This window comes from Trematomus bernacchii, unplaced genomic scaffold (assembly GCF_902827165.1).
Source record: "Trematomus bernacchii unplaced genomic scaffold, fTreBer1.1, whole genome shotgun sequence".
NCBI lineage: Eukaryota > Metazoa > Chordata > Actinopteri > Perciformes > Nototheniidae > Trematomus > Trematomus bernacchii.
In genome coordinates, this window is record NW_022987973.1 from 14624855 (window position 1) to 14641231 (window position 16377).

At 39.3% G+C, this 16377-nt stretch overlaps 2 protein-coding genes across 2 annotated transcripts; one reads left to right on the plus strand and one right to left on the minus strand.

The window, feature by feature from the left end:
• The first annotated feature begins 934 nt into the window (after positions 1 to 934).
• ap1s2 (adaptor related protein complex 1 subunit sigma 2) lies at positions 935 to 6454 on the plus strand. Its single transcript, XM_034116198.1, has 5 exons — positions 935 to 1122; positions 1556 to 1734; positions 4922 to 5030; positions 5175 to 5312; positions 5877 to 6454. The coding sequence occupies exons 2-5, from the start codon at positions 1556 to 1558 to the stop codon at positions 5922 to 5924; spliced, it is 474 nt and encodes a 157-aa protein (XP_033972089.1). The 5' UTR covers positions 935 to 1122; the 3' UTR covers positions 5925 to 6454.
• A 564-nt stretch (positions 6455 to 7018) lies between these two features.
• Positions 7019 to 12642, minus strand: zrsr2 (zinc finger (CCCH type), RNA-binding motif and serine/arginine rich 2). The gene is made up of 11 exons (XM_034116197.1): positions 12381 to 12642; positions 11802 to 11881; positions 11621 to 11711; positions 11377 to 11485; positions 10980 to 11066; positions 10525 to 10563; positions 9903 to 10033; positions 9579 to 9792; positions 8983 to 9038; positions 8758 to 8867; positions 7019 to 8654 (listed from the first exon to the last, which is right to left on the minus strand). The coding sequence occupies exons 1-11, from the start codon at positions 12413 to 12415 to the stop codon at positions 7765 to 7767; spliced, it is 1842 nt and encodes a 613-aa protein (XP_033972088.1). The 5' UTR covers positions 12416 to 12642; the 3' UTR covers positions 7019 to 7764.
• Between the last annotated feature and the right edge of the window lie 3735 nt (positions 12643 to 16377).

The window sequence follows — 16377 nt, forward strand, 5'->3', positions numbered from 1 at the left end:
TCTCATTTTATAGTAATAGTGTTGACGATGATGATATTGACCTTGTTAAGTAATTTGTATTTATATATGTGTATTACTTGTATACTCCTTGCCTGTCACTGTACCTCGTGACTTTGTTTTGAATTGCTTTTATATAGTTCCTATGTTTACCTTTTTTCTTATAATAGCTGTATATATCTCTTGTTTTATTACTTCTTATTTTATTTATTTATTCTCATTACTCAAAATATATGTACATGTGTGTGTCTTTTTGCTGATGGGGTGAACATATTGTTTATTATATATACTGCAGGTAGCTTGTGAATTTTGCCCCTGGGAAACCCCACTGCAGTCAGCATGTCGTTGTGTCCCTGGGCAAGACACTTCACCCCAAATTGCTCCTGTGGGGATTGCCCACAGTATTGAGTATGTAAGTCGCTTTGGATAAAAGCGTCTAACAAGTAACATGTAATGTAATGTAATGGAAATAATGAAGTTATACCTTATCCTTTGGAGCAGTCAATACACAAAGTAACTAGTAAGTTATTTCTTTGAGACCCCCTTGAAAACACGATGACATCTCAATAAAGAATATCCAATTTATTAAATAAATGTGCCACTCAAGTGCAGTGGGCTAGAAGTAAGGATTTAAGGTAGCAGAAATGGTGAGGTCTCACCTGAAGAAAATAGGCGACAGCCTGAGATTGGTCTGCAGTACTTCAGTTAATGTACTTATCTACTTCACACCTAGTTTTTGCTGAATTCCTATGAGTGTAATGTGTAATTTGCTTGTTGAGGTATCATGTGATGTTTTAGATTCTTTAAAAAAAGAGAAGTGAAAATGACAAGTGGTAATAGCTGCTGTATGCAACCATAGACTGTATATGTATGCAACGTAATGGATAACGGTACTGGAATAACGGAACCTTTAAGCCAATCAAATCCTACAGCTGTGTCTTTTTCGACCAATCAGAGCACCGCTCCCTTCATCGGCGTCTCACCAGCAACCACCATCCGCTAGCTAGTTTAGCATCAGTGTGGAGGAGAAGCTAACCTACAGAGACATATCTGTTCCCTCTTTTTGGTTATGTATTCCGCCTAAATATACTGAAGTTACCAGGCGTCCAAGTGACTAACTCGAAGGTAAGGGTCGTATTTACTTCTCGTGTCTGCTTTTGCTAGCTGGGCGTCGCGGGAGGGGGCGCAAATTACACATAATATACACACCTATCGTGTTGTTGCTGTTAATATGCTGCAATTTAGCAAAGATAGCTAACATAAGCTAATGGAAGTTTGTGCAAACGCCTCCTGGACGTAACACTGAGCAAAGATACATTTGATCAGACGTGTAGGTCGTTTTATCCTCGAATAATACATTAATACATTTTTATTTTTTGTTCCATTACATGTACTGAATCAACTTTCTTAACATGGAAAAATAACATAAATGCTATATGGTTGGTGATTACTTGCCCCTCAGTCCTTCCTGTTATATGTGTATGTACCTTCCTTCTCTCTAAATAGTGTGTATCTTTTCTTTGCCATGGATAAATGTTAAATGAACTTCCTCCATCAGATGCAGTTCATGCTGTTATTCAGCCGGCAGGGAAAGCTGCGGCTACAGAAATGGTATGTGCCTCTGTCTGATAAGGAGAGGAAGAAGATCTCCAGAGACCTGGTCCAGACCATATTGGCCAGGAAGCCCAAGATGTGCAGCTTCTTGGAATGGAGGGACCTCAAAATCGTGTACAAGAGGTAAGTAAGTGAATAAGAGAAGTTTAAATTACAAACTTAAATATCTTTGGTTGTTTTCAGTTTTGTTTTCAGTTTTGTAACTCCTCTCAGCTGTATGAAACAAACTTCTGAGCATCTTCATTTAAATAATTTAAATCAAATAAATAAAAAACGATTAAATGCAAAAAATGCACACAAATTGCTCATCAAAAGATATCGGAGCTACCTTTACCATGTTGAGTCGATGTTAAAGTGCATTCCTTACTAAAACTCCATTGACTTTTGTTTTCCATCACACATTTATAGAAAACATCACAGTCTTCCTCAGTAGTTGTCATGGAGACAGTTTAGTTGTTACAATGTGTTACTCAGTGACAAGATCACAAGTCGTTTTAAATCAGAATCAGAATACTTTTATTAGTCCCACAGAGGGGAAATTTGCATCGTTACAGCAGGAAAGAGCCACAGACAGCTTAATGTTACATATGTTAAAAAAAGTACTAAGTTATGATATAATAAAAAAAAATATATATATATATAGGAGATACTGTTTCATAGCAAGTGATCCTTGAGATTATGTGGTTAAACATTCACACATTTCACAGTGGTCTAAATAAACTCCACTGTCCTATGCCAGGAATTTCAGATTTTTGTGATAGGATGGGTAACTGTTCGGTTTGCCACGTTGCTTTTGTATCTGGAGTGGCTTGCTGGGTGGTTAATAAAAACCGATGATTCAGTTATTATGTTGTCATGCAATGAGATTTCTGGCATTTAGGCGCTGTTTACACGGGAACGAAACGGGTTGTATCTGCTACTTTTCTCTTTCGTATAGCCCGTTCGTTCACACGAGGCCATAACGGAACCACGGAAACTGACCCCTCAAACGATAATGGGTCCCAAGGTGGATAGATCTGCGGACGGAACGCTCTGGAGGGCCAAACGGCTCTGTGTGTACGTCCTATACGATCATTTCCTGATAACGATGAAGCCATAGCCCCGCCTCTCCCCACTTCTGCTGCTCACTGCTGTAGCATGGTCAGTAGCTACTGTCAGTAGCTACTGCTACTGCTACTGCTGCTGACCATGCTACAGATGTTAGTGCAAAATCTACAGCTCCTCTACCACAACCATCAGCAACAAGTGGACATGGAGAACTACATGAACTACATGTTGCTAAATCCACCGCGGAGAATAACCAGAAGGGCAACCAGAGGCCTGTACTACGAATCCAGTTCAACATACCCTGGATATGTTTGAGTTACCCGGCTTACCTAATCCAAAACAAACGCGCTCTCGCTAAGCGGTCCTACGACGCTGGTTATCAACTCGGTAACTCAAGCCAGGGTTTCTCTGTCCGGCTGAGTGCGCGTTCACATGAAAGGGGCGGGGCTAGCAACATTTGACCAATCACAAACATGGAGAAGCGTACTGACAGCGCAGCGTCATACTTCCTGAATGAAAAGTGAACTATAATATTAGACAAATATGAAGAAGTTAAACTTTAAACATCCATGACTTAAACACTTTATCCAGGATAAAAGCCACATAGTTGCACCTGCAAAGTTAATACAGCTGGTCAAAAAAAAAGTGTTTGAATGCGTACATTAACAGGTTTATGATATCACTGCCCCGTCTAAGACACGAGTGGATCTGACTTAATTACATTTGACTCGAGTGTTTCGTCAACTTAATGTGTTGCTTAAAATAATACTTCTGCATACAGTATGTGACACTGTAAGTGTTGCACGGCCAGATACGGCTCAAGAAGCTGACTCAGATAAGGAAATATATGATACATTATGATGTGATATGATATGAATGATAATGGCACACATCGATGTCTGCACTCACAGTGCCGCGGACTGTACGTAATGTTACTTTGATCCGGTTACTTATGTCGTGGCAGATATTTAAGTAAGCTTTCTTAACGCTAATGTTATAATAGTCAGATTGCTCTGAAGATGGGAGGTGATATTCTATTAATTTTCACGTTCACACAGTCAGTTGATTTTTGCCGGCCGTCTTTCCTGCAACGGCAGTTTTTCTGTATTTCCTTTATCCTGTAATTTGACTTGGTAGCTTTAAACTCCGCACACAGAGCTCTGATTGGTCAGCAGGCGGTGCTCTCACCGAGTTGATCTCTTATCCTGGAACCAAACCTGCTCCGGACCAGGCTAGCCGTTCAGCATAAGTTACCATGGAGATCTAGCCCGGTAGTACAGGCCTCAGCCCTCAGGTTTGCCGTTCAGCATAAGTTACCATGGAGATCTAGCCCGGTAAGAAGAGAACCAGTGTCGTAGGACCGGAAACCCAGAGTTTTCCCTGAAGTTAGCTTGCTAAGCGAAAATCCGGCTTCTTAGTACAGGCCTCAGGCAACCATGGCAACCATGCTCGGGTGGGTCTTCTTCGCTGCTTTTGGTGTATTTTGTGGCGGAAGTACAGTGCCACTTACAGGCCCGGCATATGTACTACAGCGTCTCCAGCGGGTCGAGCGGTCTCGTGTGAAGGGACACGTTTATTGAGCCGTATCCGTGTGAACGGAATACTTTTTTGATATCGAATTCGGTTCGTTTGCGTTCCCGTGTAAATGGGGCCTTAGATCTCACCTTCTGTTGTGTGCTGAAAGCCAGAAACACCCCCTCTCTAATAACACCTGCCAAACAGTGAAGGACAATGATTCATTATGTAAGATTGCCTCATTTGTGGCTGGACATATAACTGTTGAGCTTTAGAATACAAAAGTCACTTCCCATGTAAAAAAACAAATAAACAAAGACAAACAACAAAATAGCCGTGACAGTGACACAGTGCTGCAGTACTGAAAAAGGGTGTTTTCTTGCCTCATGATAACAAACATGAAGCTACCTGTTTATTAGGTACATATGTAAACATCTAATGCGGTGCAGTTTTATATAGCTGTAAACAATTCTATCATGTAAAAGCTAAAATGCTCAATTTTTTTTCAGATGTTTGCAAAGTAATCGCAAGTTATCTTTATTATTTTTGATGGGAATTTTGAATTTGTATTTCTTATTGTATGCATATAGGTATGTGTATCCTAGATTGAGTCCTGACACTGATCAAAGCCTACTGTTACCTAAATTGAAAACACTGATATGTTGCATTCCTGCCGGGAGAGCAAATGCACTAACATTGTTATACATCACACACAGTTCACCTTTTATTTGCTTACTTTCGGTTGTAGATATGCAAGCCTGTATTTCTGCTGTGCTGTGGAGGATCAGGACAATGAGCTGATCACCCTGGAGATCATCCATCGATACGTGGAGCTGCTGGACAAATATTTTGGCAGTGTAAGTCTTAAATGTCACACATCTAAAATAAACTGTTAATTGGTAGAATGTGGCAGAAAACAATAGAAAGTGTACTGTACGAATCCTTTCAGTGTGTCACTAACTACAGGATCTCCTCTGATCTGCTACTGTTTGGCCACACAGGTTTGTGAGCTGGATATTATCTTCAACTTTGAGAAGGCCTACTTCATCCTGGATGAGTTCCTGCTGGGGGGAGAGGCTCAGGAGACGTCGAAGAAGAACGTGCTGAAGGCCATCGAGCAGGCTGACCTGCTGCAAGAGGTACGAACAGTTTTGCAAACACACACTATTACACACACTCACTAGTGTCAGGTCAAAAGGTGTTTCGATCCATAATGTCAGACAACTTGGGTACAATGCCCATCACGTTTCCAAACCCCCTAGTAGTATTCAAATAATGAATTAACCAACTTTCCAAACCCCCAATATATATTCACTTTAATGTAATTTCAGTCAGAAAAGCTTCATCTGAGAAGCTGAAACCAGATATAAGGATACATCTTTTTTTCACCCTGCGCCCCTCCACACCTGACGTCACCTGTTTATTCTAAGCCTGCAGCGCTTGATGAATACCGGTTCCTCCCCTGTGCCAGTGCACCAAAGCAAGTCCTGTCCTAGATGTTTGCATTTCTGTCTCACTGTAGTCCTTTGCAGTCAACAGAATTATTTTTAGCAAAGCATGCAGTACTGTTGTTACAAGAACAGCTGACTGTGCAGGCCTAAGAAGGGGTTATCTTACTTGGTAACCTGCAATCATAGAGGGTATTTTTTGTACTACAAAATGTACGTCAGCAACAAACCTTTCTCTCTTGTCTTTGTCTGCAGGAGGCCGAGGCACCACGGAGCGTTTTGGAAGAAATTGGGCTGACATAAATCATCATGCTGCAGTTCCTTCCTCCAGATGCAGATCTGGCAACCTCTATGTCTCTCTTCTGTTGACTGTGTCAGTGTTGTATGTATATAATCACCATCTATGTATTCTGTCATGTACTATCCAGTAGTGTCCTTTAAATGTGGTGCCAACTGTGGTGTTGATGTATCTCCTCTGAACAATCTCCCTCACTGTATTCTGCAGTAGTATTAACATCCTTCACAGAACTAACTTCTTAAAACTCAACTGAGTACAATGTAGCGACGACATGAAACTCCAGCACCATATTAATCATCTATCATCACTGATTGCAGAGTTGTGTGTGCTGTTTGGCTTCAAGTATTTTTAAAGGTGCTGTTGTCGACTCAGTCGGCAATTCTCATGATTTACCTTCACATTCAGGCCACAGAACTCAGCATCCAAATACTAAATAAATAAATATTCTGACATCTGTGAGGTTCATTTGATAAAACTGTTTTTGTTAACAAACTAAATGCATAATTAAAAACGTTTTTCATCTTGTTTCTCAATAGCAAATGGGCATTATGTTGCTTCATATTAAATACTGCAAAAACAATATAACGATGTACAAAATGAGCAAAAAGATGTGTCATTTTGTACTCGCATCTGTCGATTACAAAAGAGGCTCATCTCTGGAAATATAAATTAAATCAATCGAGATGGTTAGATGGGTCTTTGAGGACTCAAGAAATACCTTAAGAACAGCGGTAAGTAATGACCTGGGTTTTATTAAATGAATATTTTTTGATCTGATACTTAGCTCTGTGACTGAGATAAGGATAACACATGAGAATAACCAACGGGGGCTAGTGCTGTTGTGGGAATCGCTGACACTGTTACAATCACACGGGTCATTCAACCCAACAATTAAGTGAAATTAAAAGACTTATCAACATCAGTGTTTATGTTATGTAGGTTTGAACAAGTTTGTGTTTAGTGATTTGTTCTTAGAAATGAACCATGTATATTATTTTCAAGACGTTACCTTTTGGTAAACCTGAGCAGACTTTTCCTGACAAAAGCATTTGTTTAACAATTTCATGGAGTCAAATCTGGGACAGGAAAGCATAGCGACTCAAAAGAAAAATCTATTTTATGTATAGTTTAGTTTGGCTTAAAGACTAACATGACCAAAGAACACTGTGTTTTATCTTCTCGATGTAGTCTACAGAAAGTTAACATGGCAGAAAAGGGATTTAGAGCGGCAGGATGTTTGACAGAACATGTATGTGGGGATTATTGGACACAATATAGCAGTATTATTATCCCAAACAGTTTAAGGGCAGGTCTAGCATGAGTTTCTTTATGAGGTAGAAGCGACAGAAGATGAACTGCACATATCAGGGGACATCATGAATATTCATCAGCGTCAGCTTGTTCACTTGTCAGCAGGAAAACAGGCCAACAAGTAATGAATACATCCAAGAATTGTATCTGCATTCTTAAAACCACAAAGTGTTGTCATCGAACATTCAGAAGTAATTATTCGACATCTTTGATTTGTGCAAAAATAAATCACTTTTTGTATTAAACACTGCCAACTCATTTGCCAACATTTTTTTCTTATATTTGCAAGTTATTAACAATAAATGTATACAAAAAAAGAACCCCTGTTTTTGATGTTTTTTCATATTGTTTTTACTCAGCATTAATAACCATGTTGTTCTGCAGCTCCAGTGCTCGATAATTGAAGCAACGTTAACCACTTTACAAAAGCTACAAATATTCACATATGTACATGTACATTGGTGACAGGTGCTAACTTGCTAAAAACATGTCGAGGAGAAAAGCCAGAACCAATTCATATATTTTGAAAGGTAACTAAGAGTTACTCGTGTCACCTTCTCCAGCGGCCTCATTCAGCATTTCTGTGATAGACTGTTCATTTTTCACCTCAGGACAAAGCTCCCTGTCAACTCCCGGACTTTTATCAAAATCATGGTTTTTCTGACCTGCCTCGGTTTCATTCCCCCCCCCACTAGGACTCGCTGCAGGGAGACCCTCCACTCTCTCGTCCTCTGACTCTTTCTCCTTCTCTGACTCTCCAGATGAAGTCACTCCTTCAAGCAGATGGCTTTTCTTCTTATGCTTCTTTTTGCTCTTTTTCTTGCTCTTTTTGGATTGTTTGTGGCGGCGGCGTGTTTTGGTCTCCTCAATAGTATCTGGTTTCTTGGGGCTCTTTTCTGTACTGTGTTTCTTCCTTTCTCTGCTTGTGCTTCTCGACCTTTTCCTCACCTTTTCATGTGTTTCTGTGTCTCTACTGTCTGTCTCTTCACTTCTATTCTTGTGCTCCCTGTCTTTATCTCTACTCCTGTCTCTTGGCTCTCTGTCTCTACTTCTACTCCTCGACCTATCCTTACTCTTGCTCAGATACCAGGTGTTCTTTCTGTCACTGTGTCTGGATGACCGTCTGTCCTCTCTGTGCTGCTGGGACGCCCTGCTCTCTCTGCTCCTGCTCCTCCGTCTGTCTCCCTCTCGTCTGCTATGGGATCTCTCAGATCTCGGGGGGCTTCTGCTGTTCTGACGTTGCCTCCACGATCTGTCTCCGTATCTTTCTGATTGCCATCCGTCTCTGCGACTCCCCCTGACGCTGCGGTCTGGAGACAGATGCAGGTCTCTGTCCGCCTCCCAAAATTCATTGCCAGGGTTTCGAAATACGTGCAGGAAGTTACAGTGCTTCCCTTTGGGGCACTTCTGTCTGTCGTACAATCCTGAGAGAGGAAATGCATCACAAACAAGATAAATACATTGAACTGAATCTTGTATCTCTGCAGTAATGTCACTAAATGAAAAGAAACTGACAGAACAACTCACCACATATAGCATTCTTCCACCGAGTAACAGGACACATCTCACAGTGAAGCTGCCGGCCTGCGTACCACCTCCCATTGAACCTGATGATGGCCTCCATGCACTGCTCCTCTCTGGACACACAACAGAGAGATGGGAGGACAAAGAATTAAGTGTTTTAATCTGAACTTCAAACAGTGTACAGGTATTATTTTGGGAAAGTTATGGAGCGGTTGTGTGATAACTTACGTGTCAAACTGAATGTAAACATTTCCTCGCAGGTGTGGTTCGTAATTGCAGCTGACCTAAAAAAGAAAAGGTATCAAGGAAACCGAATGTAGGTTTTTAGTCTTTATTATTTGGTCATGTATTCCTGAACAGTGAGGTTTCAGGTTGGTTTTTAAATAGGAATTCTTAGAAAAAGTCAGAGGGATAACTTAAATCTGACTGAATTCGGCAGGAGATAATTAAGACAATTTTATATATTTGTATTCATTTATATTTTGAAATGTTTTAATTGTGTAGCACACTGTAAGGATGATCTTTTTACACTTTCCCAGGCAAAATAAAAACAAATATTTATTTATGTAATCTAAATTGACTAATAAAACATCTTTAAAACTCACAAATAAAGTCACATGCAGAAGTTGAATTTACCAAAAGAATCTGTCAAAGTATTTATATGAGCTGACAAACTGGTGGCTGTGTTCTGTTATTCTAATAATACATGTAACATGTCAGCAATCAGAGCCGCTACCCTGACCTTATATTCTGAAATCATGGTTTACTTATTTAGGGTATATATGGATTGACATTTTTGGTACTTCCTCCTGATCTCATTTTACCTTGAATTGCACCACCTTGCCGACACTCTTCAGCTCCGGCAGGACGTCCTGGTAGAAGTCGAGGAAAGTCTCCTGCAGCTCCTCCTCGCTGTATTCCAATGAAGCATCAATGTCGTAATCATCGCGGCACGACTGCTGCAAGCCGAACGTCGTAAACATTCCCCGGATCATCAGAGTCGGGCTGGCTGTGGGATAAACATGCTTCCGAGAACATCTGGACTCACAAAGAAGGAAGAGGGGAGAGTATACAGACACATTAAAAAAACATTTGTGACTTGTGCAATAATTAGTCAAAAGTCACGTCAAAGGAGAAACCAACAGTACCTGTCTCCAAATCGACACGCCCCGGTCTTCAGGAAGAATGGACAGTTTGCCACGTCCCGCTCCGTCCCAAAGTTCTCCGAGCTCTTTGTCCCAGGAGCCTCTGGATTCATCCACGCTCCTCCATTCTCTAACTGGAACACAAGAACAAAAATGTATATGCTGTATAGTCTGACTTTAAACTGGAATAAGATGTAGCTCCTACTTTAAAAAATAAATAAAAACATAATTTTTTATATATAAATATGTCTTTAAAGGTTGGATGGAAATATTTCGAATTTTGTAATCAAATATGTACTTATCAGGGTTAATGCAGTATAAAGACTAAATAATCACTGATGTCTGGTGGTAGAAATTAAGCAAGAGAGAAATGATTTCTGAAATTAGTGTAAAAATATCTTTGACATGTTCTTTATGTGTGAGGTTTAACTGAACTTCAATATAAAAACACATTAAACTGAGCTGCACATTTATAAATGAAACTGAGCTGCACACCATTAGGATACATATATTCCTAAATTGACAAACAAATCTATACAGACTTTGAAGTACACATGTACTCTCATAAAACACAAATATGATTTTGACACTTGTTTTTACTTGTGACATTAATGTGTGTTCATACCTGATTTTCTGCTTCATCCAACATTTTCTGAACGGCCTCCTACAAATGGTGTAAAGACACGGCGGGTGAAAATGTGTAGAGGTCAACATCTGTTACTGTGTGTTAAGACCACACTCACAAGAACTGGCATTTAAACATTTATGGACCTTTGGAAAGCGATTTCACAGACTGTAGTCACACACAGTAAAAGATACATCCTTGTTGTGAGAGCTGAAGCTGCTGTTAGGGGTTTTCTCTCTGTGTGTATCTTAGTTGAAGAGTTGGAGGGTTGCTTGTGCCACTTGGTCAAGGATTTTTTTTTTTTTTTAAGAACCATGTACAAACAAAAACAAATCTTAAAAAGAAACATGATGACGTTATGATTGTCTGAACCTTCCCTTTTGGATGGATAATATAAACACTTAAGTAGAATAGGATATATTTCTTTTTGTTTATCCTCCTGGGGCCCGTTTCACCTCTCTGTCTCGCTTGTCCTGCTGCTTCTGTTCTTTTTCTTCTTCTTCTTTCTTCTGCTGGGCCTCCCATTCCTGCTTTATCATTCGCTGTAAACACAAGAAGACATAAAGCGTGTGAATATAATCATCTTATTTAGAATAATCAGTGGAACAGGCTCCGGTGCACTCATCTGTTAGCCATTTCTTAACACAGTAACCAGACCCAACTGAGGGCAGTAATCTTCTGTGAAAGGCTCCACATTGGTAAATAACTTCCGAATCAGATCATCCCCACATTTCATCATCAGTGTGAATACAGACACATCGGTAAATCTGCTTTATTCACAAAATGTTAGTGCGTTTTAAAAAATGGTCATGTTTTGGATGCTTCCTATGTTACACACAAACAGCAGATTACCTCTTCCTCCTCTTTTCTTTTCCTTACAGCCTCCTCCCTCTCCGCCCTCAGCCTAAACTCCTCCTGGGCAAGCCTCTCTCTTTCCAACCACTCTGTATGCAGCCGTAGTCTGAACAAAACAAGACGGACACAAATCAAACAAAGATTTTAGAAGAAAAAAAAACAGTACAACAAACATTTCCTGTGTTGCCCGTCACCGAATGTTCAGCTGCAGGTCAGCAGAGAGACGATGGTATCAACCTACCTTTCTTCCTCAGCCACATCATCTTGATTTATTTCTTCTTCTTCTTCTTCTTCCTCCACTTCATGTGCAGGGCTTCCTCCATTTTTTAAACCTGTAACAGAGGAAATGTTGTGTTGGATCCATCTTTTGGTGCAGCTTCAACTGTAGAAATGATAGAAGCACCAACATTATATCCTTGTACCACTTTCTCTGGCTTGGGCGAGAGCTTGGCGTTTCTTTTTTCTTCTCTCTTTCCTCAGAGCAGCCCGGCGTTCCCTTTGACTGAAGAAAAACATATGACATTGGGAAAAAAGCATCAGATTAAAAAAAATCGATGATGGTTGCTAACACTATACACTTGGAAGACCAGGTTGATGGGTTATGCACTTTATATTTCTACTGTTTCAGGTTGATGAGATTACTATAAATGTGCTGTAGTCCGCCCACAAGTATGCAATATCTATAGTGAAGCTTCAATCATCATTTTGGGATTCGGTAGTATTACATTGGCATGAATGCAAGGTACATGTAAACAGTATGTTAGTCTCGAAATGACCAACACGTTAAAACACTGAACACATTTTTACTTGAATAAAAATAACCGATAACCCAATTTTTCTGAGGTTTAAGACATTAGCACTAGTAGCTACAGCAGGACTAACGCAATGGCTTTACAGCAATGCAATTGGGTCTCTACGTTTTCTTATGGTATTGTTGCCCAACACCCAGACATCGTTAGATGGTCAAGTTATTTCAACAGGATTTAATTAGAAACACAGACCTTAACAAAGGAGCGGAAACCAGAGGAGTTGCCATCACAGCTAACGAGCTAGTTAGTTAGCATGTGCAGCTGACGTTAGTCCTTGTTGTATACTCTCATCGGTGATTACTTTAAACAAACTTTAAATTAGATGTTCTCTGAGGGGACATGATACTACAGAATTAGAGTCGGTTGTCCGAGAAGTGATACAACTCAATAAGTTACGTTTGTTTTCAACTTCAGCTAGTTGTCTGCATGCGGAGTTGTTTTGAGAGGAAGAAGCGATGGTGTTACCACAAATTACTTCCGGGTAAAACCGCTTCTTTTTTTTAATAATAATAATAATAATAATAATAATAATAATAATAATAATAATAATAATAATAAGAAGAAGAAGAAGAAGAAGAAGAAGAAGAGAAAGCAAAAGAAAAGGAAAAAGAAAGAAGAACCCGGACCCAGAACTAATTCGGGGAAATAAGAGCCTCAAGCCTAAACCCAGACCCCTAGTTCACTTTACTCATCCTCCGAATCGCAAGAAGAAAGAAGATGCTCACATTTCTAATCGGGGGTTTTAACCCATAAGAACCCGGACCCATTTCTACTTTTGGGGAAATTAAGGGGAACATCATTTAGACTAAATAGACCACCTAGAACACATTTCTGACAAGAAAGACGAAGGTACGTTTTAACCGTTTGTTTTTTAGTTCAAATTGAAACTAAAAAAAGAGCAGAAACGGGTCGTTTTTTTGTTTTTCAATTTTGCCCCAAAACGAAAAAACGGAAATTCAGCTCGTTTTTTCGTTTTTCTGTTCTTACTGTTAAAACAAGTATACCACTCAATGTTTCGTTTCCGTAAGTGGGTGTGTCTCCAGCGCCTCCTTGCTTCTGATTGGCTAGTGTGCCCTATGCTTGCGCTGTACCCTTCAAAATAAAGGTTCTACGTCTTTGCCTTTAGACTGCGTTACAAATATACGTATATGATTATGTTCATACATGCAGAAAGTACAGAAGACAGTCAGTCCGTATGTCTGTCTTTCTATGTATATGTCTGTCTGTCTGTCTCGATGTCTTTCTATCTCGATGTCTGTCTGTCTGTCTGTCTGTCTGTCTGTCTGTCTGTCTGTCTGTCTGTCTGTCTGTCTTTCTGTAACTATATTTTAGAGTTTAAAGCGTAGCCACTTTTACTCCACTACATGTATTTAAAACCTTTAGTTACTTTACAGATTTTGGTAATTATGTGAAATTTAATCAAGTGTTAAATCAGACTTTAGTTCCACCTGGAGTAAATTCACAAGCTACCCTGCAGTATACAAAGTCATTCAAACTAGCTGCACCTTTACCAGCTTTGAGAACACTTTAATTATCAATCATTATAAAACATATCATATATATTATTCTGAAATGGGCCAATCTGCACAACGACTACTTTTACTGTCGCTACTTTAACTATATTTTGATGATAATACTTTTCTACTTTTACTTGAGTAACATTTTGAATGCAGGACTTTTACTTTTAACAGAGTATTCCTACACTCTGGTACTTCTACTTTTACTCAAGTACAAGATCTGATTACTTCGACAACCTCTGATTAATGGTTGATTTCCAAATGTTCTGTTGGTGCGTGGATGATAAAATAATAGCGTTTGATTGTATTGCCTTACGTATGCAGCTATTTGCCTGTGTTTAGAAACATAATTAAACATACCATGGACACACATTCAAGCAATTCTCCATTTATTAAACATTGCAGATGAACAATTAGCAAGTCATACAGCTAAAGAAAACTACAACAATTCTTTTCTGTATGATGATATCATGGAACCTGGATTTTGAACACACACCACTTAACAATAAACAATAAACTTAACAATAAACTTAACAATAAACTTAACAATAAACGACTGAACTGCTGTCCACTTTAGGGTAGGGCCCTTAAAGCATCCAGTGCTGCAGACAGTCCAGCAACCTGGGTATACACTGGCTCCTGATCCCTGCACTTGCCTTTACACATATCTTCTTACAATGTCTATGAGATCCTTTATCCCGTTTTGGAATGGTGCTGGCTCGTTATGAATGGCACGCTCAAAGAGTTCAGCAATGTCCGCATAGTTCGTTGCAAATTCTTGTTCAGCTGCTGTCTGGTGCTCCACAGTGGCAAATGGGTTTCTCCCAAACAGCGACACTCGTGTCAGAGAGGACCCCACTTCCTGATGATAGCAGTCTGCAGCATCTGTAGCTTCAGGCAAAAGATCTGCAGGCAGTCTCTTTGGGCATCCACCATGAGCAAGTTGATCTGGGATACCCTTACCTTAAAAAAAAAGCACAAATAAGTGGCCATTGTTAGCGTAATGTTACATATCATGCATATCAATGAACCTCACACAGCGTGTAATCATGGCCTGCCCTTACAACAAATGTTACTTGTGCTATTAGTACACTTCTTACAAACTTTAAAAAGTATGTTTTTAATTTTACTGTTTATGTACTTACTCATGCAATAAGAGCACTCTATAAACTAGATTAGATATGTCTTTACTCAGACAATTATTGAAATATTGGAATATATACATGCCACATTTAAACATTTCCATCAACCTAGTGTAAAAAAGGGGATACAGAGAGAATCAAATGTAGGATATAAGTACAACTTATAAAAATGCATAAAGAAGGTCATTTGTTATGGGGCTTAAGTAACATTCTGAAAACTGCTATACAAACCTTGGATTCTGTGTGCATTCCAGGACTGCACCATCTGGTCAAGTCCAATTTTGGCTACCTGACAGGTAAGAGTGGACACACAATATCGTGTGATGTTGTCTTCAAGGTTTAGTTCCTCCTGGTCAACAAGGTGGTTGACTGCGCCTTTCAGAGGGTAGTTTACCCTGTTGTTTACCTCTGGCCACATCCTTTCTATAATATGATTCTGTAATTTCAAGTAAACAAAAATGAGACGAGTCAAATGTAGAGAGCACATTGTAATTTCCCATTGTTCATTTCCCAATTTCTTTCCCAATTTCCGGCTTTGTATTTTATCCATTTCCTGTATCCAGTTCAAAAGTACTGTGTATCTCTCCTATGTCATAGGAAAAAGCTAGCAGTCCCCTAGAGAAGTTTAGTGAACGCCATGGGTCTATTGACAGCTTTATCAGCTAGCAGTTGGGTGAATAATGGAATGATATCAGAAATCTTTTATTTGTCTCGCCACAGGGTAATTTACATGATTACAACAGCAGATAAAGTGAGGAATAAAAGACAAAAATGGCGATGTGGGGATTGTCCACAGTATTGAGTATGTAAGTCGCTTTGGATAGTTGTTGCTGTATGACTTGCTAATTGTTCATCTGCAATGTTTAATAAATGGAGAATTGTTTGAATGTGTGTCCATGGTATGTTTAATTATGTTTCTAAACACAGGCAAATAGCTGCATACGGAAGGCAATACAATCAAACGCTATTATTTTATCATCCACGCACCAACAGAACATTTGGAAATCAACCATTAATCAGAGGTTGTCGAAGTAATCAGATCTTGTACTTGAGTAAAAGTAGAAGTACCAGAGTGTAGGAATACTCTGTTAAAAGTAAAAGTCCTGCATTCAAAATGTTACTCAAGTAAAAGTAGAAAAGTATTATCATCAAAATATAGTTAAAGTAGCGACAGTAAAAGTAGTCATTGTGCAGATTGGCCCATTTCAGAATAATATATATGATATGTTTTATAATGATTGATCATTAAAGTGTTCTCAAAGCTGGTAAAGGTGCAGCTAGTTTGAATGACTTTGTATACTGCAGGGTAGCTTGTGAATTTACTCCAGGAGGAACTTAAGTCTGATTTAAGTGTTGATTACATTTCACATAATTAATCAAAATCTGTAAAGTAACTAAAGGTTTTAAATACATGTAGTGGAGTAAAAGTGGCTACGCTTTAAACTCTAAAATATAGTTACAGAAAGACAGACAGACAGACAGACATCGAGATAGAAAGACATCGAGACAGACAGACAGACATATACATAG

What these genes read in the sequence shown, in the direction of transcription:
- ap1s2 (XM_034116198.1), top strand. Translation starts at nt 1,556, where the DNA reads ATGCAGTTCATGCTGTTATTCAGCCGGCAGGGAAAGCTGCGGCTACAG. An exon ending in CTCAAAATCGTGTACAAGAG is followed by an intron (nt 1,735 to 4,921) that starts GTAAGTAAGTGA and finishes TTTCGGTTGTAG; the next exon opens with ATATGCAAGCCTGTATTTCT. An exon ending in AGGCTGACCTGCTGCAAGAG is followed by an intron (nt 5,313 to 5,876) that starts GTACGAACAGTT and finishes CTTTGTCTGCAG; the next exon opens with GAGGCCGAGGCACCACGGAG.
- zrsr2 (XM_034116197.1), bottom strand. Translation starts at nt 12,415, where the DNA reads ATGGCAACTCCTCTGGTTTCCGCTCCTTTGTTAAG. An exon ending in GTTTCCGCTCCTTTGTTAAG is followed by an intron (nt 11,882 to 12,380) that starts GTCTGTGTTTCT and finishes GTTTTTCTTCAG; the next exon opens with TCAAAGGGAACGCCGGGCTG. An exon ending in GTTTACATTCAGTTTGACAC is followed by an intron (nt 8,868 to 8,982) that starts GTAAGTTATCAC and finishes TTGTGTGTCCAG; the next exon opens with AGAGGAGCAGTGCATGGAGG.